This window comes from Palaemon carinicauda, unplaced genomic scaffold (genome assembly GCF_036898095.1).
Source record: "Palaemon carinicauda isolate YSFRI2023 unplaced genomic scaffold, ASM3689809v2 scaffold95, whole genome shotgun sequence".
In the NCBI taxonomy this organism is placed as follows: domain Eukaryota; kingdom Metazoa; phylum Arthropoda; class Malacostraca; order Decapoda; family Palaemonidae; genus Palaemon; species Palaemon carinicauda.
Window position 1 is genome coordinate 40,953 of NW_027172258.1, and position 25,168 is coordinate 66,120.

Consider the following 25,168-nt stretch of genomic DNA (forward strand, 5'->3'; position numbering starts at 1 on the left):
ATTGTAAAGGGTGGATATATGAAAGGTAATACATACAATAATCTACACCTCCCCTCTCCTTTTGCGTTCAAATAGGTATCTTGAACGTACTAAGCAAGTTACATACAGTGAACTGAGTAAATAATAGCGTGCAAAGCAAATAACATAAAATGTATCAAATATAAAATTATGCAGCCAGTTGAGTAAATGGCACAAGGGCCTTTTACACTATGTAGGCCTGTTTAATCTTGGAGACCTGCGGGAAGTTGTGGAGGGAATTGATGACTTTTCAATGTCAGAGCTAGGGATCACAGGGAGATCAGAGTTGGGAACTTGATTGGGACTGGGCACTGGATACAAGAAGCGACGGTTCCGACGTAGCACTCCACCACTAGGGAGGCGAATTTCATACTCGCGTGATCTCGTACCACCCATGATAATCCCGATCTTGTCCCACCTATGGGATGTTGGGTCCTGGAGACGGACATGTTGGCCCACATTCAGTCTGGGCAGGGGACGGGCGTGGGCGTCGTAGTTGAGTTTCACTTGAGCTCGTTGGTCACAATCAAGGGTCTTTTCTTGCCAACATTCCATGAATGACTGAGGATGGGCGGGCACACACGTACGGAGAGGGTGACCATACAGGATCTGGGCAGGAGAGCGACCAGAGTGGTTAGGCATGTTTCGTAACTCAAGGAGGCCACGATCAAAAGCCTCACAGTCAGTGTTTCCTGAAGGGGCCGTTTTGAGGATCAAGTGCTTGACAGCTTTGACTGCAGCCTCGGCATGTCCATTAGACTTTGGGTAGTGTGGCGATGAAGTTATGGGGTGTACACCCCAATGCTCTGCGAAGTCAGCAAACTCTCTGCTGGTAAACTGGGGTCCTCCATCAGTGCGTAGGCGCAGGGGAACACCTACCTCTCTGAAATAGTGGCAAAAGTGCCGTATGGTTGAGAAGGCAGTGGTGTCGCCCTTGCAATGGACGACCACAGGCCAGCCGGAGAGGCGGTCAGCGACAACAAGGAAGGACTTCCCCGCTACCTGGAAGAAATCCGCTGATACTGACTCGAAGGGCCTCGATAGGTGGTCATCGTTGTGAAGAGGTTCCTGCTGTTGGCTTGGGCGTAGGACTTGGCAGGGCTCACAGGCGGCAACGGTGTTAGCAATGTCAGAGTCTATCCCAGGCTAGAAGACAGTTTGTCGAGCTCGACGTTTAGTGGCTTCAACACCTCGGTGGCTGTCGCGGAGTCTGGCAAGTGTGTGGTGACGTAGAGCAGCAGGAACTATTATTCTGGCACCGCAGAGCACGAGGGTGCCGTCAGTAGAAAGGGCTTCTCGTAGCTTCCAATACGGTAGCAAAGAAGCCTGCAGGTCGTACCGATTCGTAGGAAATCCGGACACAATGCAATCATGAAGGCGGACGTAGTAAGGGTCGGCCTGCACTGCTGTTGACATGTCCTGTAGAGTTCGGTTGGCATTGACGATTGTGGCAACCTCTTCCTGGGAGGCTATTACAATGTTGATGACAGACCTGACGTGTGACGTTACTTGAGCGCAGCCAATCATATCCTCAGACGTTGGGTAGCTGACAGGTGCGCGCTAGAGTGCATCTGGAATGCATAAAGACTTGCCAGCACGCCACATTGCAGTAAACTGGTATTGTGACATACGTTCCTTCATTCGCTGGAGCCGTGGGTTTTCGATCATGTCCTGCGTGTAGCTGTTGATAATGGGCACTAGTGGACGATGGTCTGTTTGCAGAGTGAAGGATGGCAGTCCTTGGAGGTACAAACGGCACTTTGTGAGAGCCCAAGACACAGCAAGCATCTCCAACTCGATTGTCGCAAACCTCGTCTCGGCGTCTGCGAGAAAACGGGATCCACACTGGACTACTCGGAGACGTCCGGAACCATGGTCCTGGAGGAGAGCGTAGCCTATTCTGTAGAGACGAGATGCATCAGTCTGGAGAATGGTTGGCAAAGTTTGGTCAAAAGACGCTAGAACTGGAGGGCTTGAAAGCGCTTGCTTCACACGTTTGAAGGCCTTGTCGTGGTCCGGTGTCCAAATAAAAGAGCGCTTAGGGCTCATGAGTGGGTGTAGGGGCTGTTCAGTCAGGGCGATATCTGGAGTGAACTCTGCCAGTTGGTTAACTAACCCCATGAAGGAACGTAGGTCCGTCAAGTTAGAAGGTGTGGGGAAGTCTTGCAGAGCTTTAACTCGTCCTGGATCGGCAGCTATTCCTTCTTCAGAAAGGGTGAATCCACAGAAATTTACTCGGGTCTCCGCTACTACGAACTTATCTCTGTTGAGAGTGATGCCGTTTTTGCAACAGCGAGTGAGTAATTCGTGGATCCTGTGGTACTGTGCCAGTAAGTCGTCGTCAAAGATAAGAATGTCATCGACAACCTTGACACATTTCTTCATACCCTGGAGAGCAAGGTCCCCGCGGTAACAGTAGGCGTCGCCGGTGGCAGCGAAGCCCATAGGTCCTCGGCAATGCTGGAAGCGTCCATAAGGAGTAATGAAAGTGGTGAGATGACGGTCCTCCTCTGCTAGCTCCATCTGCCAGTAACCGTGTAGAGCGTCCGCAGTGGTGAAGAATTTGGCTGTGGGATCGACGGTACGGACAGCAGCTATGGGTGTGGGCGAAGGGTGGGCTGGTCTGGAGACTTGGAGTGTTCAGCTTGGTGAGATCCACTGTGATGCGAACTCCCTTTGCCTTTGGAAGGACAACTAGAGGGTGGCACCATTCCGAAGGCTCGTCTCCACAAGGCTTAATGATACCCTGCTGGACCATGGAATCTAGTTCTATCTTGACAGGTTCGCGGAAAGCATAGGGGATCTGCCGTGGGGTGTGAATGGCGAATGGAACAGCGTCCTCTTTAAGGTGGATTTTCAGTGGAGGTCCTGCCATCGACCTCAGTGGAGCTGCTTTAAGGTCCTCCTTAGACACAAGCACATCAGGGAAGGTTCTAAGGAAATATTCTCGGGCCTCAGCTGGAGTCGAGTTGGCATGGAGGGGTAGCTCCTTACATCGGTTCACGTGGACGACCTGTATGATGGGCTGTGGAAAGTCTGGCGGTATGATGGCCAACTCCTTGTAGTGTGCATAAGACAGGAGCGGCATCTGGATACCTTCATGGACTTGGATCATGGCATGACAGGATCGGTTGGCCAAAGACAGAGTGGCCTTAAGGGTACCTAAAGCTGGTGTCATCTGTGATCCATCTGCTGTGAGTGTCACTGAGGTAGCAGAATGTTGTAGCTCATTCCTGGTGATTTGAAGCAGTTCCAAGGGCTGAGGACCCATCACTGATACGTCAGCTCCTGTGTCTGGCAGCATCATAATCTTGGATGTCTCACCATTGTAGGTGAGGTTGAGGGATACGGGTACCGGTGAAGGGCAAGTTGTTGTGGAAAGGGCCTCAACCTTGCAACAATTTGAAGGCCTGCTGGAGGGGGGGTGTGGCTTTGGGTGGGCCGCCCTGCTTGGCATTCATCTGCTGTCGGCAACATCTGTCGTAGTGACCCACTCGGCCACAGTGTCTACACGTGGCCTTGTTGGCAGGACACTTTGAAGTCTTCTTCCAGTGTCCCTTGCCGGCACAGTTTCCACATATGCTATCGGCAGCTGGACACTTTTCTGCAGAGCCGTGCTTCTTTGTGCAGGAAAGGCAAGAAGTGTCCGTGTTACAGTTTGGGAAAGAAGTAGCACCTTTGCTGCCATGTCCTTTGTTTTTTTTTGTAAGTGGAGACCGCACACAATTTAGAAGGAGGGGCATGTATAGCGGTGGTGGCTGTTCTTGTGGCCTCATAGGAGCGACATTCATTGACCATGGTGGCCAATGAAGCTGAGGTGTCCAGGGCAATAAGTTTTTGTGTGAGCTCCTCGTCTCTGACTCCCATGATGATGATCATCTTTAGCTGAGTTTCCTCACAAACTGCACACTGGCCAGGACAGACGTCGATTTTCTCTGCTACGTGCTTCAGTCTGACGTAGAACTCGCTGAAGCTTTCCCCTTCTCTCTGTTTGCAGAAAAGCAGGTCCCTGCGACATAAAGCTTCATTTCGCAGGTTCTTGGTGTGTTCCTGGAGAACATTTAAGACTTCCCCCACACTCCGATCTGTGTCTGGTGGCACGTTGAGTGTGTGTTTCAGTATTCTTTGAGTCTCCAGGCTGAGGCACATACGAAGTTGTATTAGCTGCTTCCTGGTAGGTAAAGTCCCTAGGTCCACCATCACACTGTAGTCATCACAGCGTCTACGCCATTCCCTAAACACTTGGTATGTGGCATCGGGACGTAAGGGCGGTGGGGTCTGGGCAATGGCTTTCTTTGGGAGTGGGTGCTGGGAACTTGAAGGCACTGAGGATTGAGTAGGAAGTTGTTGCGAGTCCGGTGGTGTTGCTTGCTGGTGGGTAGGGTTGACCATGAGTAGCTGCAACAGGGCGGTGAAACGCTGGGCTTCCTCCTCTCTTCTTAGGTTGTCCTCTTGGCGGCGTAGTTCTTCCTTGTGGCGACGTTGATCCTCCTCTCTCCGACGTGTAGCCAACTCGGCCTGTCGAGACTCCTCCAGGTACTTGATAAGGATCCTTAACTCCCCACCTGTAGCTGTTGAAGGCGGTATAGTCAGGTGTGGTGAGAGTAAAGGCGGGGTTTCCATCGTTGAGAAGCCTGGTGGAGTTCGACGGTCTGTTGGTGAGCCTGGGTGTGAAGGCAACTGGCGGTCTTCATTGTCCTGGTCATGTTGCATATCCCCAGACTTGTCTTGATATGAGGTAGTCGACATTACTAAACGTTTTAAGCTGTCATTCACAGTTTAAATGAAAAGATGAAAAGATAAAAGAGACTCTACAGTTTTTATTTTTAAAAAACCACTGTAAATAGAGTGGTAAATGGCAACAGGGGAGGAGCATGGGAGGGCTCCTGGGTGGTGGGAAGGAGCGGCAGGTAGGCTGGGCAGCGGCCACTGGCACTCTGGCAGTGCGTTTCCGGTGATGAAAGAGGGTGGATGCAGCTCGATTTCCTGTGATGAGTAGGTGTAAAAAGGGTTCTTATATGGGCATGAAGAAGGGCACAACACACAAGAGAAATATTACCCACTAACATAAATCACTAATACCACACTGCACTGGCACTGCATGAACGGTTCGCAAACAAAGCACAGACACTAAAATCCACATGTAGTCTAGGGGAAATGGGCAATGGCGGCTCGATGCAGATGCTGGATTCCGGTGTTCCCTTAAAATGCTGAATGGATTAGTCACTGCGCCATGGTGATAGGTGATGATGTCTTGTGGATGAAGACAGATGATTGCAGGGATGGAGAAGTAAAATCCTGAGTCGTAGATTGCATTTATTCCATACAGCAAGGGGTTATGAACAGTGGTGCTCTGCAAGACGTACAGCTCGTGCCAAGAGAAGCAAGAAGACTCTCTATGCGCATGCATGGAGTGCTGACAGCACGACTCATGCGCAAGCGTTTGTAACGGGCAGATTTTCAATATTAAACTTACCCGATAATCATGTAGCTGTCAACTCCGTTGCCCGACAGAATTCTAAGGAGGGATACGCCAGCTATCACAATACTAGAAGGGGGTGTACTTACCAGCGCCACCTGTGGCCAGGTACTCGAGTACTTCTTGTTGACACCTCCTCAATTATTCCTCTGTCGTGCTTCCGGCAAGACGTTCTGGGATACGCTTATGGTCTTCGAGTTTATTCACGGCTATTTGGTGAAGTATTCTCTCAGATTAACGGCTGTCGCTTTACTGGAAACCTTCTTATATTAGCTAGATAGCTTTTATATAGTCCTGATTAACGGTCAACGATTTTTTGCTTGTTTTTGGAACCTTTGGCTAACTCTTGAATTCAAAATGTCTGACATTTCGCAAGCCCCCTCCCATAGACGATGTAGGTCTTGCAATAGGCGTATTCCGAAGGCCTCGGTAGATCCTCACACCGCTTGTTCTGACTGTAGGGACAGGCCCTGTCAGTTAGAAAATCGATGTGAGGAATGCGCCGGACTTTCGGAATTGGAATTTGTCCGTCTTTTGAAGTATTCTACTAAGTTAGAGAGAGGTAGAGTTAGGAGGAGTTCTTCTCACTCTTCATTGTTTTCCTCACCTCATGACCCCCTACCTGTTCCTACCCCTGTAGTGGCTACCCCCGAACCTACTGTGTGCCCTCCGCCTGATATGTCAGTGGTTTTGCGTGCTATTCAGGCTTTAGGCAATAAAGTAGAGTCAGTGGTAAGTGACCATAAGTCTCTGATGGCCGAAGTTAAAGAACTGAAGGTCAAGAGTGCAGTGGGTGGAGTTAGTGCCAGTGCTGTGACGAGTGCTAGTGTCAGTGCAGTGCCTTGTACTAGTGTTAGTGCCAGTGTGGTGCGTGAGGATTTTTCTGTGCGAGCCAGTCGTCCTCCCAGTCCGGGACCTCTTGCAAGCTCCCAAGCCCAGGGGAGAAGCAATGTCGAAGGGCATAAGGGTTCGGCAGGCCTTGTTAGGCGCACAGAATTATCCTCGGTGGTTGCGGGCGTGTCTTCCAAAGACCGTCACTCCCACCTGCAGACGATTGAGCCCGTCTTCCGCTCGTCCGCTGATCAACTGTCAGGGAAGAAACGTTGGTCTCAGGTCTCGAGACCGCTTAAACGTAGAGTCCAGTCCGCGAGTGCTCAGCCAGGTTGCAGTCATTGGCTCAGCTCTGACTCGCCTCAGTCATCTGTCGACTGTACTCCGCCCAAGAGGAGTAAGGTTCTGCCACAACAGAGCTCGACTGTTAAGGCTTTACCTCAGTCTACCGTCGTTTCTGCCGATCCCAAGTGGACTCTGCTTCAGTCCATGCAAGCTCAGCTTTCGGACTTGATGCGTGAGTGTCGGGCTGAGAGTGTTGCACCTCCGCCTCCGCCTACACTCCCTCCGCCTGTTCTCGCTCCGCCTGCGCTCGCCCCGCCTGCGCTCGCTCCGCCTAATCGCAGCACCATCTGCCAGGCGTACGATGTTGAGCCACATTCTGAGTTCGCCGTTCCCAGTGGTGTTCAGCCTCAGCCTTCTTTAAGGCAACCTTTACTTTGGGATCAGGAGGATTATTCCACTCTTCCTCCGCCTCCCCTTGCTGCTCCACCAGTGGTGCAACTCTCGGTTGAGGTACAACAACCTCTTCCGTCCATGAGTCAGTCTCCTCAGCTCTCGCTGCAGCGAGCTCAACCCTTACACCCTGAACTTGCGCCTCAGGAGCCTCAGCTTGCGAGAACTTTACCTTGTTCTGAGCAGCCTCAGCCTCATCATGCTCCGCTCATATCACAGGAACAGGAACTTGCTACTCCGCCTCCGTCCTCCGCTCAGCAAGCGCAATCCTTGGGTTCAACCTCCCTTGCTAGGAGTCAACCTCCTCCACCCATGCGCCTTCCTTCTGCTTCGTCTGTTGTTCAGCCCTTGCAGTCTGAGCCTCAGGTTTTCCCTCAACCTTTACTTGAAGAGGAAACCACGGTTATTGTTCCTACACGTTCTGACTCTGCGGTTCAGCATTCTTGTCCGATCTCTTCGCTACATTCTGGTGACGAGGTTTCGGATGATGAGGAGGCACACCTTGATCCCTCATCAGACGTGGACGAATCCAAGCTTTCTCCACAGTCTCTTGATTTTCGTAAGGTCTTGGCTCTACTCAGGGAGGTTTACCCAGACCACTTTGTCTCTGCTATTCCCCGCTCTCCGCCATCTGAGTTTTCGCTGGGCGTACAACAAGCTAAGTCCTCCTATACTAAGCTTGTCCTAGCTAGATCCTCTAAGAGGGCTTTAAGGATCTTAGGGGAGTGGCTGCAGTCTAAACAACACCTTGGCAAGACTTCCTTCATGTTCCCTCCAACGAAGCTCTCTTCGAAAGCGAGCGTTTGGTATGCCACAGGGGAAGCACCAGGCTTGGGAGTACCTGCCTCTGCCCAGGCTGACTTCTCAAGTCTGGTAGACTCGCCTCGGAGAACTGCTATGAGGCGCTCGAAGGTTTGTTGGACCTTCTCAGACCTGGATCACTTACTGAAAGGGATGTTTAGAGCATTTGAAATGTTCAACTTTCTCGACTGGTGCCTGGGGGCCCTCAGCAAGAAAACCTCTCCTGCGGACAAAGATTCTGCCATGCTTTTAATGTCCTGCATGGATAAGGCCATCAGAGATGGATCGGGTGAGCTAGCGTCGATGTTTGTATCAGGGGTGTTGAAGAAAAGGGAACAACTGTGTACCTTCCTTTCCGCCAGCATTACACCTTGCCAACGGTCACAACTCCTTTTTGCTCCGCTCTCGAAGTTCCTCTTTCCCGAAGAGCTAGTTAAGGACTTGTCTGCTGCCCTGATACAAAAGGATACGCACGATCTTGTAGCCTCATCAGCTCGTAAGTCTAAGGTTGCTCCCTCAGTCCCCAAGACTTACCGCTCCCCAGTGGCTGATACCCCTGCTACGAGGTTCATACCGCCCTTTCGTGGTAGAGCCCCCAGCCGAGGAAGCTCCCGTCCAGACTCTTACAGGAGCAAGTCTAGGAAAGGATCCAGGACATCTAAAGGAAAAAACTGACTCTCCGCTTCTCCAGACAACAGTAGGAGCCAGACTCAAGATCTTCTGGCGAGCCTGGGAGAAGAGAGGTGCAGACGCACAGTCTGTCAGTTGGCTGAGGAACGGTTACAGGATTCCATTCTGCCTCAAACCACCTCTGACCACATCGCCCATCAACCTCTCTCCCAACTACAAAGAAGAGGACAAGAGGCTAGCATTGCAACAGGAGGTGTCGCTTCTTATACAAAGAAGGCAGTGGTTATAGTCCGGGACCATCAATCCCCGGGCTTCTACAACCGTCTCTTTCTTGTGGCCAAGAAGACAGGAGGTTGGAGACCGGTGCTGGACGTCAGCGCTCTCAACGAGTATGTCACCAAGCAGACGTTCACGATGGAGACGACCAAGTCGGTCTTAGCAGCGGTCAGACAGGAGGACTGGATGGTCTCGTTGGACTTGAAAGATGCATACTTTCACGTTCCTATTCATCCAGACTCCCAACCTTTCCTGAGATTCGTTTTCGGAAAGGTTGTCTATCAATTCCAAGCCCTGTGTTTTGGCCTAAGCACAGCTCCTATGGTCTTTACTCATCTGATGAGGAATGTAGCCAAATTCCTACACTTGTCGAACATCAGAGCCTCCCTCTACCTAGACGACTGGCTGTTGAGAGCCTCCACGAGTCGTCGTTGTCTGGAGAATCTCAATTGGACTTTAGACTTAATCAGAGACCTAGGTCTATTAGTCAATATAGAGAAATCTCAACTCATTCCCTCACAATCCATTGTGTACCTGGGAATGGAGATTCGGAGTCAGGATTTTCGGGCTTTTCCATCGGCCCCCAGGATAAGCCAAGCCCTAGAGTGCATCATGAGCATGCTGAAGAGGAGCAGTTGCTCAGTGAGACAGTGGATGAGTCTCACAGGGACCCTCTCATCACTGGCCCTGTTTGTCGAGCTAGGGAGACTCCACCTCCGCCCTCTTCAATTCCACCTGGCAGCTCATTGGGACAAGAGTTCGACTCTAGAAGCAGTCTCTATCCCTATCAACCAAGAGATGAAGACCACTCTCCTGTGGTGGAAGCACAAACTCCTTCTCAAGGAGGGTCTATCATTGGCCATTCAGACCCCCAATCTTCATCTCTTCTCAGATGCATCGGACTCGGGCTGGGGTGCAACCTTGGACGGACGGGAATGCTCGGGAATGTGGAACGAGGAACAAGGATTACTCCACTTCAACTGCAAGGAGCTGCTAGCAGTTCATCTAGCCCTGTTGAACTTCAAGTCCCTCCTGCTAGGCAAAGTGGTGGAGGTGAACTCAGACAATACCACAGCCTTGGCTTACATCTCCAAGCAAGGAGGGACCCATTCGAGGAGCCTTTACGAGATCGCAAGGGACCTCCTCATTTGGTCAAGAGGTCTAAACCTCACTCTGGTCACGAGGTTCATTCAGGGCGATATGAACGTGTCAGCAGATCGCCTGAGCAGAAGGAATCAGGTCATTCCCACGGAATGGACCCTCCACAAGAGTGTGTGCAACAGACTTTGGACCTTGTGGGGTCAACCTACCATAGATCTGTTTGCCACCTCCATAACCAAGAGACTTCCGCTGTATTGTTCCCCTGTTCCAGACCCTGCAGCAGTTCATGTGGATGCTTTTCTACTGAACTGGTCCCATCTCGACCTGTACGCATTCCCTCCGTTCAAGATAATAAACAAAGTTCTGCAGAAATTCGTCTCGCACGAAGGGACACGGCTGACGCTGGTTGCTCCCCTTTGGCCTGCAAGAGAATGGTTCACAGAGGTACTTCAATGGCTAGTCGACTTCCCCAGGACTCTACCTCTAAGAGTGGACCTTCTACGTCAACCTCACGTAGACAGGTTGCACCCAAACCTCCACGCTCTTCGGCTGACTGCCTTCAGACTGTCGAAAGATTCGCTAGAGCTAGAGGCTTTTCGAAGGAGGCAGCCAGTGCGATTGCCAGAGCAAGAAGGGTTTCCACTCGTAGAGTCTACCAGTCTAAGTGGGAGGTCTTCCGAAGCTGGTGTAGAGCCAATTCTATATCCTCTACCAATACCTCTGTGATCCAAATAGCTGACTTCCTTCTACATCTTAGGAATGAGAGATCCCTTTCAGCTCCTACGATTAAAGGATATAGGAGTATGTTGGCTTCAGTTCTCCGCCACAGAGGTTTGGACCTGTCTTCCAACAAGGACCTTCAAGACATTCTTAAGTCTTTTGAGACGTCTAAAGAACGTCGTCTTTCCACTCCAGGCTGGAATCTAGACGTAGTCTTAAGGTTCCTTATGACATCTAGGTTCGAACCTCTCCAGTCAGCTTCCTTCAAGGACCTTACCCTCAAGACTCTTTTTCTCGTTTGCCTTGCAACAGCTAAGAGAGTCAGTGAGGTTCATGCCTTCAGCAAGAACATTGGTTTCACAACCGAATCTGCAACATGTTCTTTTCAGCTTGGATTCCTAGCAAAGAACGAGCTTCCTTCACGTCCTTGGCCTAGATCGTTCGAAATACCTAGCCTCTCCAACATGGTAGGTAACGAACTAGAGAGAGTTCTTTGCCCTGTCAGAGCTCTCAAATATTATCTCAAGAGGTCTAAACCTATTCGAGGACAGTCAGAAGCCTTATGGTGTGCCATCAAGAAACCCTCGAGACCCATGTCCAAGAATGGGCTTTCATATTATATAAGGCTTCTGATCAGAGAAGCACATTCTCACTTAAAGGAGGAAGACCTTGCATTGCTGAAGGTAAGGACCCACGAAGTAAGAGCCGTAGCTACTTCGATGGCCTTTAATAAAAACCGTTCTCTGCAGAGCATAATGGATGCAACCTATTGGAGGAGCAAGTCAGTGTTTGCATCATTTTATCTGAAAGATGTCCAGTCTCTTTACGAGAACTGCTACACCCTGGGACCATTCGTAGCAGCGAGTGCAGTAGTAGGTGAGGGCTCAGCCACTACATTCCCTTAATCCCATAACCTTTTTTAACCTTTCTCTTGAATACTTTTATTGTTGTTTTTATGGTTGTTACGGTAGGCTAAGAAGCCTTCCGCATCCTTGGATTTGGCGGGTGGTCTATTCATTCTTGAGAAGCGCCTAGGTTAGAGGTTTTGTAGAGGTCCTTTAGTCGGGGTTGCAACCCTATATACTTTAGCACCTTTGGGTTGATTCAGCCTCCAAGAGGAACGCTGCGCTCAGTAAGGAAGACGAATTTAAAAAAGAGGCAGAGTAACGGTTCAATTCGACTTCCTTACCAGGTACTTATTATTTCATTGTTATTTGAGATAACTGTTATATGAAATTTGGGATACTTAGCTATCCTTTAATCTTGTACACTGGTTTTCACCCACCCCCCTGGGTGTGAATCAGCTACATGATTATCGGGTAAGTTTAATATTGAAAAATGTTATTTTCATTAGTAAAATAAATTTTTGAATATACTTACCCGATAATCATGATTTAATTGACCCTCCCTTCCTCCCCATAGAGAACCAGTGGGACCGAGGAATAATTGAGGAGGTTTCAACAAGAAGTACTTGAGTACCTGGCCACAGGTGGCGCTGGTAAGTACACCCCCTTCTAGTATTGTGATAGCTGGCGTATCCCTCCTTAGAATTCTGTCGGGCAACGGAGTTGACAGCTACATGATTATCGGGTAAGTATATTCAAAAATTTATTTTACTAATGAAAATAACATAGTTCTTGTTAGACCTTGCATTAATTGTCATTATATGGAAACCTCAAGTATTATGCTCGCTCTTCTGAACTTATCAGGATAGAGGATTTCCCCTCTAGCTTTTTAAAAGGTTACCATCGCACCATTTCACCCTAAAATATGTTTTTAGTTGAAATTTTATGTCTATGTTTCCAATAGGAAACTCCCACAGTGATTCAGGCTTCTCAGACCTGACTTCAGATTGGTATCTCTACAAATCTTCAACTTTTGAAATTCTTATTCATACATATACCAAGGCACTTCCCCCAATTTTGGGGGGTAGCCGACATCAACAAAGAAACAAAAACAAAAAGGGGACCTCTACTCTCTACGTTCCTCCCAGCCTAACAAGGGACTCAACCGAGTTCAGCTGGTACTGCTAGGGTGTCACAGCCCACCCTCCCACATTATCTACCACAGATGAAGCTTCATAATGCTGAATCCCCTACTGCTGCTACCTCCGCGGTCATCTAAGGCATCGGAGGCAGCAGCAGGGCCTACCGGAACTGCTTCACAATCGCTCGCCATTCATTCCTATTTCTAGCACGCTCTCTTGCCTCGCTCACATCTATCCTCTTATTCATGCCTTGTTCATATTCAGCCTCTTTTGTTTGGTTATTGACTGATAATTTTTCTGTCATGTGGATTCATTTCTGACTAGTATTTGCTAAATACATATGAAGAAAATATGGTTTTTATGATATGAATGAAATACTGATTTAATACATACATACATATACCAAGGCACTTCCCCCAATTTTTGGGGGGTAGCCGACATCAACAAATGAAACAAAACAAAAAGGGGACCTCTACTCTCTACGTTCCTCCCAGCCTAACAATGGACTCAACCGAGTTCAGCTGGTACTGCTAGGGTGCCACAGCCCACCCTCCCACATTATCCACCACAGATGAAGCTTCATAATGCTGAATCCCCTACTGCTGCTACCTCCGCGGTCATCTAAGGCATCGGAGGCAGCAGCAGGGCCTACCGGAACTGCGTCACAATCGCTCGCCATTCATTCCTATTTCTAGCACGCTCTCTTGCCTCTCTCACATCTATCCTCCTAACTGATTTGATACCAAGGTATAATATTGTGGCCTGCATTTCATTCTAATCATTAGGACTTGAATCTAAATTATGGTTATCGTATCTAAGTTACGAAGAAGCATAATGTACTTCAGAGTACAGTATGTATTGCCTTTTGATTGGAGAATTTTATGCTTATTTCCAGAAAGCTAAAATTTTCATTATTATTATTATTTCTGGACTTTACAATGGCTCACTTGAAAAATTTGTATGTTAAATAAAGATGAAATGGCAAGCAAGTTAGAGTAAATAATTTAATAACCTGTTTATACAGTATAAAGATTAATGCATTCAGAATTTCAGAATTATGCAAGTAGACTTAAAGACTTATTAAGACATTATTGAATTAAACAATTCAATGACTTCGTCTATATAGAAATTAATGTATTCAAAAGTTCAGAATTATGCAAATAGGCTTAAAAATCATTAAGATATTGAAAATATTCAAGTTTTGTAATATATATTTCTTGTAAATGTATGAAAAAAATCCACTGTTGAATAGAATTTGAGAGATATATAAAATGCTTTTTTTAAATTTCCCCATATCTGTATTATTTTGGAATATTCTTAAGAGCACGACTAAAATTTTTTATTTTCTTTTTCAGATTATTGGCATTCATAGGAAGTTGAGGACTTGCAGACTTGAAATTACACCACTGAAGATTTGGCTTTCAAGAGAGAATTCTGCTACATGACGAGTCTTATCTAACATAATAACGGAGTTGCCCTAGATAATGTCACTGAATTTACTTACCTCGGAGCAACTTTCACCAATAATGGAGACGACTCCCAAGAGATCAAAAGAAGAATTGGTATTGCAAAGAATGCAACCATCGCACTAAGCAATGTGTGGAAAGACAGACATATCACTCTAAACACAAAGAAGCGGCTTCTCAAATCACTTGTTTTCCCCATCACATCATACGGCTCAGAATGTTGGGTTTTAAAAGCTACAGATTGGAAAAGATTGAAAGTTTTGAACTATGGTGTTACAGAAGAGTCCTTAGAATAAGATGGATTGAGAAAAAGAGTAACGTGGAAGTTCTACAAAAGATCAATATCGAAAAGAGATTACTTGACATTTTGGATGAAAGAAAACTAACTTTTATTGGACACCAGGTTCGGAAACACAATACTCTGGAAAGAACGCTACTAATTGGATCAGTCTATGGTACAAGAACGAGAGGAAGGCCTAAAACTAGATTGAGTGACAATATCAAGGAGATGTGCGGGCTAACGATGGTGGAGTTGGAAAGGAAGGCTCAAGACCGGAATGAATGAAGAAGTTTTGTGCATAGGGCCACGGCCGTTCGACATCGAACACCCCGTACTTGATGATGACTGGGAGTTATATATGTGTGTGTAAGTGATGCATGATGGTCTAAAGGTTTGTTAATTCGCTGGTGACTTTCAATAGTAGAAATTAATAAGTTCTTATATGAAAGTTGTTCGTATTCTGTCACTGGGATTGGTCTTCATACTGATGATCAGTATTCATTTGTTCATCGTTAATTTGTTTTCCCTTTCCCAGGATCCAAGTTGTCAACAGAAAATGATCTGTTAATATCTTTCAGTTCTTTTTTATATTCAAGGTTTAGTTGAAGGACCATTATAAGGTTTTAACAATGGCTTCCACAGGTCCGCTTAGCTTTTCATTCTGAAATTTTCTGAGCCATATACAGATACTCGTCGACTTATGACCGTGACTACAACTGGTGACGTGTGGTTATGACATTAGTTTAGATAAGAAATTTAGAGTTATAAATGGCCAAATAGAGCATAATGTTAAAAAGGGCAAGTCAAAACTTGAAATTTTGCATTTGAAATCAGCAAATAATAAAGGAGAGTACAGTATTGAAAATTGACGAAGAACACAAATCAAGATATAAAATTTACAGTTACAAACTGCTAAATACAGTGCAATGTTGAAAATACCTAGACAAAATGTAAATTTAACATTAGAAATTAATACTGTACAGTATCATATTAAAGATTGGCATAGAACGCAAGTCAAATAGTGAAATTTATCAATAGAAATAGGCAAACTATATGGTACGAGTTAGGAAATTATACAATGATCATCTGTTAATTATATGCAAGCATTTTCTTAATACCGTCGTCACCCTGAGATCGGCTGGATAACAAAACCAAAATAAAAACAGTCGTTAATTGCTGTTGTTAAAATACACCTTGAATTGATTGTAGAAAAGTACAAAAAATTATTAAATAGAATTCAGTTACCATAGAAATTCAGGATTATTTTCGATATCTTTCAGTACATATAAAGTATATTTACTGAAAGATGTCTAAAACTAGAGATCAGCTGAAAAAATCAAATGACTTGTTTTAACCCCAGCCTATATTTAAGCAAAGTATGAGTTTATTTTGTATGTAGTATTTAAGTCACATTGTAAGGAAACAAAGGTTTCTGGTTCATCTGCTATATGTATGTATAGTGAGGCATCTCTGAGAGAGAGGGGGAGAGAGATACATTCTCTCTCTCTCTCTCTCTCTCTCTCTCTCTCTCTCTCTCTCTCTCTCTCTCTCTCTCTCTCTCTCTCTCTCTCTCTCTCTCTCTCTCTCTCAGAGGTGCCTCACGTTTCATATAAGCTATAAACAAACTTTATAAAAATCTACGATATGCTATATCATATTGCTGCTAATGTATATTCATTATGAAGATATTTTGAATAAGTTGAGAAATTTTATAAACGATATATACTCCTCGTTAATCGTATGTGCTCATATTTTCGATATGGTAGCGGCAGCTTGAGATCAGCTTATCACAACCAAAGATAAAAAAGTCTGTGATTGTTGATTGTGAAAATTCACCCAAAATTGAAAAATAGAATACAAAAATGCTTTAGCAAAGTACAGTTTAATTTTGAAAAATCATGATTTTTGGAATGCGATAATGTTGCTTGATGAAATTAAATCAGCTGATGATCAAACTTATATTTAAGCAAAGTATAAGTCTATTTTGTGTGTAGTATTTAATAGACACTTTTTAAGGAAACAAAGATTTTTGTTTCTTCTGTTATATTTATGTATAGTAAGACGTCTCTGAGAGAGAGAGAGAGAGAGAGAGAGAGAGAGAGAGAGAGAGAGAGAGAGAGAGAGAGAGAGAGAACATTGTCATATGATAACTGATAATAATAGCTACAAATGAACTGTATTATTATTATTATTACTAGCTAATCTACAACCCTAATTGGAGAAGCAGGATGCTATAAACCCAAGAACTTCAACAGGGAAAATTAGCCCTGTGAGAAAAGGAAATAAACAAACTACAAGAAGTTATGAGCAATTAAAATAACATAAATACTGTAAACGATAAACGAAGACTTATGTCAGCCTGTTCAACATAAAAACATTCGCTGCAAGTTTGAACTTTGGATGTTCCATCGATTCAACTACCTGATCAGGGGCATCATTCCGTAACTTGGTCACAGCTGGAATAAAACTTTTAGAAAGCCGTGTAGTATTGAGTCTCATGATGAAGAAGGCCTGACTTAGAATTAACTGCATACCTATCATGACAAACAGGATGGTACTGGTGTGGAAAGATATGAAGGCAAATGGTGGTCAGAATTATGAAAATCTAATGCAACATGCATAACCAATTAATTGAACGACGGTTTCATATATTAATATCTAGATCAGGAATAAGAAAATTAATAGACCGTAAATTCCTGTCCAACAAATTAAAATGAGATTCTGTAGATGAAGACCAGACAGAAAAACATTGCTCGAAGCAAGATAGAATGAAAGAATTAAAACACTACTTCAGAATAGATTGATCAACGGAAATATTACAAGACTCAAAAAGCCAATTTTTTATGCAATTGAAGAAGAGACAAACCAAATGTATTCTCAAAAGTAAATTTTCTATCAGGAATCACAATTGAAATTTTAATAGTCACACAGAGAAGAAAACATTATCAGTGCTGAGATACCAGATGTTTAGGAGCCACTGTCCTCGACCTTCTTACAATTGTACTTAGAGTTTTGCTTGGGTACAACTTCATGCCCCATAATTCTAATTTTAGCTAGATCTCTATTAAGGGATTCAGCAACCTCAGATTTACATGTGCAACAAGCTTGTTTTTTAGGCGAAACCACTTGTCAAGTATATAGTATGAAAAGCAATGGGCTAAGAGCACTACCCCGAGGAACACCAGATTCACATTCGTATACTCACTATTGTGTCTATCAATAACAACTCTGCAATCTAATACTTAAAAAGTCAATAATGATGTTAAGAAAAGACCCATCCACTCCCAACTGTTTGAGTTTGAAAACAGGGGCCTCATGATTTACATTGTCAAAGGGAACACTAAAATCAAAGCCAATCATACGAACTTCCTGACCACAATTAAGATATTTCTGTACAGCATTGGAGATTGTAAAAAGGGCATCACATAATTCAAGGCTTTTCATGATCATCATCATCTCCTATGCTTATTGACGACAAGGGCCTCGGTTAGATTTCGCCCGTTGTCTCTATCTCAAGTAAAGACCTTGGTCAATATTTTTTCTTGGACGAAAAGAAAAAATATTGACCAAGGCCTTTACCAAAGCCAAATTGCAAACTAGGGAACAGATGATTACCCTCAGCAGCCGTTTTCAGATATTTTGCCAAAAGACGTTCAAAATTTTTAGTTAATATAGGAGTGATGTAAATTAGGTGGTAATAAGTCGGACTTGAGCTGCAACAAACATTTACATAGTGGAGTAACATTACCAAATCTCCCACAGGTGCTAAAAGAACCTCTTCTTGCTAGCTTACAGAAAATAACAGATAACTTAGGAGCTAATAAATCTGCAGTCTTTATAAAAAACAAAGGAAAAATGCTATTTTGGTCTGCATCTCTATAAGCATGAGGGAGGTACATTAAGAAAGCTTCAATTTCATGAAACCAAGTAGCTAAACTTGTTAGTTTAGCCTCGGGAAAACAGAAATGAGGAGGATCAAGTTTCCCATTACTCTGCTGTCAAACACATCAGCCAAAAGTGTTGCCTTTTACTTTGGACAGTAAGTGACTGAGCCATCTGGTTTAAGTAAAGGAGGAACTGTTGCATCTACACCAAAGATTGCAGATACAAGGGTAGCCCACCAGTTATGATCCTGGGTTGTATAAGAAAGGATTTCTTTTACGGTTAAATTGTATTCCTTTTCAGTTGAATCATAAACTCTGAGCAAAAGCTCTTAGCTAAGTTTGGTTATTCCAAGTCAAATCTGATCCGTTACCCTTTCAAAGATGATAGGCCCCCTTTTTCTCCAAATAAGCATGTCTACAATCTTCATTGAACCAGGGTTTTTCTTTCACACAAAAAGGGATATGCCTGTCAATTATATTGACCAGATTCTCATTCAAAAGGAACGTCAGGATTGACATACAATTGTGATCAATTCATGTTCAAAAAATCAATCAAAATGCCTTTCCAGTCTGCTTGAGATTTTACATAAACCTTACATGAATATGATACACCAGGGACAGGCTGCTCATTCTTCGCTTCTTATGAAATTAAGGCATGATTAGATGTCCAAACTTGAGAACCAACCTTACAGTACTTGGTATAACGCCTGGGGAGACTGTATTCTAGGTCCAAACAGTCACCAGATCTGTGAGTAGCTTCACTTATGAATTGCTCACAGCCTGATTCAGAGGTAAAGTCCAAAGCTCTTAAGCTTTCTCAGTAGGAGAAAGAGAATTTAACCATTCCCTATGGTTAGCATTGAATTTACCAACAAAAGCAACGTAGGCCTTTTTATTAACTTTTATCTTGGCCATAATGGTAAAAAAGACTATTGTCTGGATTCTGGTAGATAGAACACAAAGTAAAGTTTGATATGCCTGCCACAAACTTTTATTACTTGAATATCATGACAACCACATTCATAGTAGGACTTAGGTGAAGCAGGGTACTCAGTCCTAATATACACTGCCATTTCCCTTGTCCTAGGAATGGCATCTCGTTTTAAAATCATTGACTTCTTAAAATCAGTAATGAGCTCAGATGAGTACCTCAGTTGAAAAACTAAAGTTTATGAGCATAGAAGAATATCATATTGTCGGGACACAACTGTAAGATCTTAAATATTGGGATGCAGACCACAAATATTGCAATACATTAGAGGACACAGGAAGAGTCGAGGACGTATTGGTCCTGGATTCCGCTCAGTGTCTCCAGACAGGATAAGGAAAGCAATAACAAAGATTCATCATACTTAAAAACTAACTTAAAAATAATGAGAACATATGTACAGAAATATATGTAAACTGATTGATACAATCCATAGAGTAGAGATAAAATGTTGAATAAAATTGGTCAATATGGCAGAGCCGACACACCCTGCAAGGCTAATTACCCTCCAGGGTAAGCACTTCAGCTGAAGGGAGGACAGTGAGGATAGTTTTGAAAATGAATACACGGGAGGAAGATGAAGAAACATAAGGCAAAGACATCTTCATAAACCACCATGAATCCATCTATGGCAATCCTATTAAGCCTGCCCAACACACCATTTCAAAGAAAATAGGAAGAGGAAACAATAATGTGCCTGAGTGTATCCTCAAGCAAGAAAACCCTACCCCAAGACATTGGAAGGCCATGGTACAGAGGCTATGGCGCTACCGAAGACTAGAGAACAATGATTTGATTTTGTGGTGTCCTCCTAGAAGAGCTGCTTACCACAGCTAAAGTCTCTCTTCTACCCTTTCCAAGAGGAAAGTAGCCACTGAACAATTACAGTGCAGTAGTTAACCCCTTGAGTGAAGAAGAATTGTTTGGTAACCTTAGTGTTGTCAGGTGTCCGTGGAAAGAATAGGCCAGACTATTTGGTGTATGTGTAGGCAATGAAAAAAATGAGCTGTATTCAGAGAGAGGGATCCAATGTAGTACTGTATAGCCAGTCGAAGAAATCAATAACTCTTGAGCAGTAGTATCTATATGCTAGAACATATTGATACTGATATAATATTCGTTATGAAGATGTTTTGAATAAATTAAGAAATTATGTGAATGCTACTGTTATTCGTATTTGCGCATATTTTCGATATACTGTAGTAGTAAAGATTGAGATCAGCTGATCATAACCTATAGTGAAAAAGTCAGTAATTGTTGATTGCTAAAATCCAGCTAAAAAAAAATAAATAAAGAATACAAAAATGCTAGAATAATTAACTTTCTTAAAATCATGGTTTTTAGAATGGGATAATGTTCTCGGCTAAAACTAGAGATCGGCCGAGGAAATTGCTTGACATGTCTTAATCCCAGCCTACTATCAAACGTATTAATGCAAAGTACAAGTTTATTTTGTGTATGGTATTTAATAGACAATATGTAAGGAAGCAAAGATTTGTGTATCTTCTGCTGTACATTTTTATTGTATGGCACCTGAGAGAGAGAGAGAGAGAGAGATCTTTGTTACTGGTATGTTTCCATGTTCTCAATACAGTATCATCAGCTGATTATAACCATAATGTATTTACGGAGTATTAATTTACTTTAAAATTTAATCGACACTTTTTTTTCTAAAGAAAAATAACATGGTAATTTAATATAGGTTGACTTACGACCTGTTTGTCGGAACCAAACACGGTCGTGAATTTGTAAGTCGACGAGTATCTGTATACTTTCAATAATTTTTTCTGTTGAAGGCTTAGTTGAAGGACCATTATAAGATTTCAAAAATGTCTTCCTCAGGTCCATTTAGTTTTATAATTTAACATTTCCCGAGTCGTATACACTTTCAATCGATTTTACGTTCAACGGCTTAGTTGAAGGACCATTATAAGATTTAAAAAAGGTCTTCTGCAGGTCCAGTTATTTTTTTTTCTTTAATATATCCTGAGCTATAAACAGTACTTGACATTCCTATTTAGTTATCTTAAAATGCTGTCTTGGATATTCTCATCCTTTCAAATAATATTAATTTTTAAGGTGTGTTCTTATAGAAAAAGCCATTAGGATACCGTTAACATTGAAATTTAAGGTCAGTAGGTTACGAGTAATTTTCAATATTAAACTTACCCGATAATCATGTAGCTGTCAACTCCGTTGCCCGACAGAATTCTATGGAGGGATACGCCAGCTATCACAATACTAGAAGGGGGTGTACTTACCAGCGCCACCTGTGGCCAGGTACTCAATCATTTGTTGTTTACACCTCCTCAATTATTCCTCTGTCGTGCCTCCGGCTAGACGTTCTGGGATACGCTTATGGTCTTCGAGTTTATTCTCGCTTATTTGGTGATGTATTCTCTTTGATTTACGGCTGTCGCATTACTAGAAACCTTCTGATATTAGCTAGATAGCTTTTATTTAAATCAGTTTAACGGTTAACGAATTTTTGCTTGTTTTTTGGATCTCCCTTTGACTTCTCTTGAAAACAAAATGTCTGACATTTCGCAAGCCCCCTCCCATAGACGATGTAGGTCTTGCAATAGACGTATTCCGAAGGTCTCGGTAGATCCTCACACCGCTTGTTCTGACTGTAGGGACAGACCCTGTCAGTTAGAAAATCGATGTGAGGAATGCGCCGGACTTTCGGAATTGGATTTTGTCCGACTTTTAAAGTATTCTTCTAAGTTAGAGAGAATTAGAGCTAGGAGGAGTTCTTCTCACTCTTCTTTATTTTCCTCATCTCATGATCCCCAACCTGATCCTACCCCTGTAGTGGCTACCCCCGATCCTACTGTGTGCCCTCCGCCTGATATGTCAGTGGTTTTACGCGCTATTCAGGCTTTAGGCGATAAGGTAGAGTCAGTGGTAAGTGACCATAAGTCTCTGATGGCCGAAGTGAAAGAGTTGAAGGCCAAGAGTGCAGTGGGTGAAGTTAGTGCCAGTGCTGTGACGAGTGCTAGTGTCGGTGCAGTGCCTTGTACTAGTGTTAGTGCCAGTGTGGTGCGTGGGGATTTTTCTGTGCGAGCCAGTCGTTCTCCCAGTCCGGGACCTCTTGCAAGCTCCCAAGCCCAGGGGAGAAGCAATGTCGAAGGGCATAAGGGTTCGGCAGGCCTTGTTAGGCGCACAGAATTATCCTCAGTGGTTGCGGGCGTGTCTTCCACAGACCGTCACTCCCACTTGCAGACGATTGAGCCCGTCTTCCGCTCGTCCGCTGATCTTCTCTCGGGGAAGAAACGTTGGTCTCAGGTCTCTAGACCGCTTAAACGCAGAGTCCAGCCCTCGAGTGCTCAGCCAGGTTGCAGTCGTTGGCTCAGCTCTGACTCGCCTCAGTCATCTAGCGATTGTACTCCGCCCAAGAGGAGTAAGGTACAACAGAGCTGCACCGGTGGTGCAACCACTGTTATGGCTTTACCTCAGTCTGCTACTGTCTCTGCTGATCCCAAGTGGTCTATGCTTCAGTCCATGCAAGCTCAGCTTTCGGACCTGATGCGTGAGTGTCGTGCTGAGAGTGTTGCTCCTCCTGCACCTGTGGTGCACCAACCTCATGCACCCGTTCAGCCTGTGCTGCACCCTCCTGCACCGGTGGTGCACCTACCTCCTGCACCCGTTCAGCCTGTGCTGCACCCGCCTGCACCGGTGGTGCACCAACCTCCTGCACCCGTTCAGCCTGTGCTGCACCCGTCTGCACTCGCTGCACCCAGTCGCAGCTCCATCTGCCAGGCGTACGATGTTGAACCACTTTCTGTGTTCACTGTTCCCAGTGTTGTTCAGCATCAGCCTTCTTTAAGGCATCCTTCGGTTTGGGATCAGGAGGATTACTCCACTCTTCCTCCTCCTCCCCTGGCTGCTCCACCGGCGGTGCAACTCTCGGTGGAGGTACAACAACCTCTTCCACCTGTGAGTCAGTCTCCTCAGCTGCTGCACCGAGCTCTACCCGTGCACCCTGATCCTGCTCCTCAGACATCTCTGCTTGCGGGAACTTTACCTTGTTCTGCACAGCCTCGGTCTCTTCACGCTCCACTCATACCACAGGAACAGGAACGGACTACTCCGCCTCCGTCCTCCGTTCAGCTGGTGCATTCCTTGGGTGCAACTCTTGCTAGGAGTCAACCTCCTTCACCCTTGCACCTGCCTTCTGCTTCGACTGTTGTTCAACCTATGCAGTCTGAACCTCAGGTTTTCCCTCAAGTTGAGGAAACCTCTGCTGTTGTTCCTACCCATTCTGACTCTGCGGTTCAGCATTCTGGTCCTTTTGCTTCGCTACCTTCTGCTGATGAAGTGTCGGATGATGAGGAGGCACATCTTGATCCCTCATCAGACGTGGAGGAGTCTAAGCCTTCTCCATTGTCTGTTGATTTCAGAAAGGTCTTGGCTCTACTCAGGGAGCTTTACCCTGACCACTTCGTCTCTGCTGTACCCCGCTCTCCTCCATCTGAGTTTTCGCTAGGCGTGCAACAAGCTAAGTCGTGCTATACTAAGCTTGTCCTAGCTAGATCCTCCAAGAGGGCCTTAAGGATCTTAGGGGATTGGCTTCAGTCTAAACAACACCTGGGCAAGACTTCCTTCATGTTCCCTCCAACGAAGCTCGCATCGAAAGGTTGCGTTTGGTATGCCACAGGGGAAGCACCAGGCTTGGGAGTTCCTGCCTCTGCCCAGGCTGACTTCTCAAGTCTGGTGGACTCGCCTAGGAGGACTGCGATGAGACGCTCGAAGGTTTGTTGGACCTTCTCAGACCTGGATCATCTTCTGAAAGGGTTGTTCAGAGCTTTCGAGATGTTCAATTTTCTCGACTGGTGCCTGGGAGCCCTCAGCAAGAAAACATTTCCTGCGGACAAAGACTCTGCCATGTTAATTATGTCCTGCATGGATAAGGCTATCAGGGATGGATCGGGTGAGCTAGCGTCGTTATTTGTATCAGGGGTGTTGAAGAAAAGAGAACAACTGTGTTCCTTCCTCTCAGCCAGCATTACACCGTGCCAGCGGTCTCAGCTCCTTTTTGCTCCACTCTCAAAGTTCCTCTTTCCCGAGGAGCTAGTTAAGGACTTGTCGGCTGCCCTGATACAGAAGGACACGCACGATCTTGTAGCTTCATCGGCTCGTAAGTCTAAGGTTATCACCTCTGTCCCCAAGACTTATCGCTCTCCAGTGGCTGATACCCCGGCCACTAGGTTCATACCGCCCTTTCGTGGTAGAGCCCCCAGCCGAGGAAGCTCCCGTCCAGACTCTCACAGGGGCAAGTCTAAGAAAGGACCCAGGACATCCAAGGGAAAGCACTGACTCTCAGATTCTCCAGACAACAGTAGGTGCCAGGCTCAAGATCTTCTGGCAAGCCTGGGAGAAGAGAGGTGCAGACGCACAGTCTGTCAGTTGGCTGAGGTACGGTTACAGGATTCCATTCTGCCTCAAACCGCCTCTGACCACATCGCCCATCAACCTCTCTCCCAACTACAAAGAAGAGGACAAGAGGCTAGCATTGCAACAGGAGGTGTCGCTACTTGTGCAGAAGAAGGCAGTGGTTATAGTCCGGGACCATCAATCCCCGGGCTTCTACAACCGTCTCTTTCTTGTGGCCAAAAAGACAGGAGGTTGGAGACCGGTGCTGGACGTCAGCTCTCTCAACGAGTATGTCACCAAGCAGACGTTCACAATGGAGACGACCAAGTCGGTCTTAGCAGCGGTCAGACAGGAGGACTGGATGGTCTCATTGGACTTGAAAGATGCATACTTTCACGTTCCCATTCATCCAGACTCCCAACCTTTCCTGAGATTCGTTTTCGGAAAGGTTGTCTATCAGTTCCAAGCCCTGTGTTTTGGCCTAAGCACAGCTCCTATGGTCTTTACTCATCTGATGAGGAATGTAGCGAAATTCCTGCACTTATCGAACATCAGAGCCTCCCTCTACCTAGACGACTGGCTGTTGAGAGCCTCCA

The 25,168-nt window shown here is 45.1% G+C and overlaps 1 protein-coding gene across 1 annotated transcript; it reads right to left on the bottom strand.

The window, feature by feature from the left end:
- Nucleotides 1-207: 207 nt before the first annotated feature.
- On the bottom strand, nucleotides 208-1,545 carry LOC137637727 (uncharacterized). The gene is made up of 2 exons (XM_068369876.1): nucleotides 1,358-1,545; nucleotides 208-901 (listed from the first exon to the last, which is right to left on the bottom strand). The coding sequence occupies exons 1-2, from the start codon at nucleotides 1,543-1,545 to the stop codon at nucleotides 208-210; spliced, it is 882 nt and encodes a 293-aa protein (XP_068225977.1).
- Nucleotides 1,546-25,168: the final 23,623 nt, after the last annotated feature.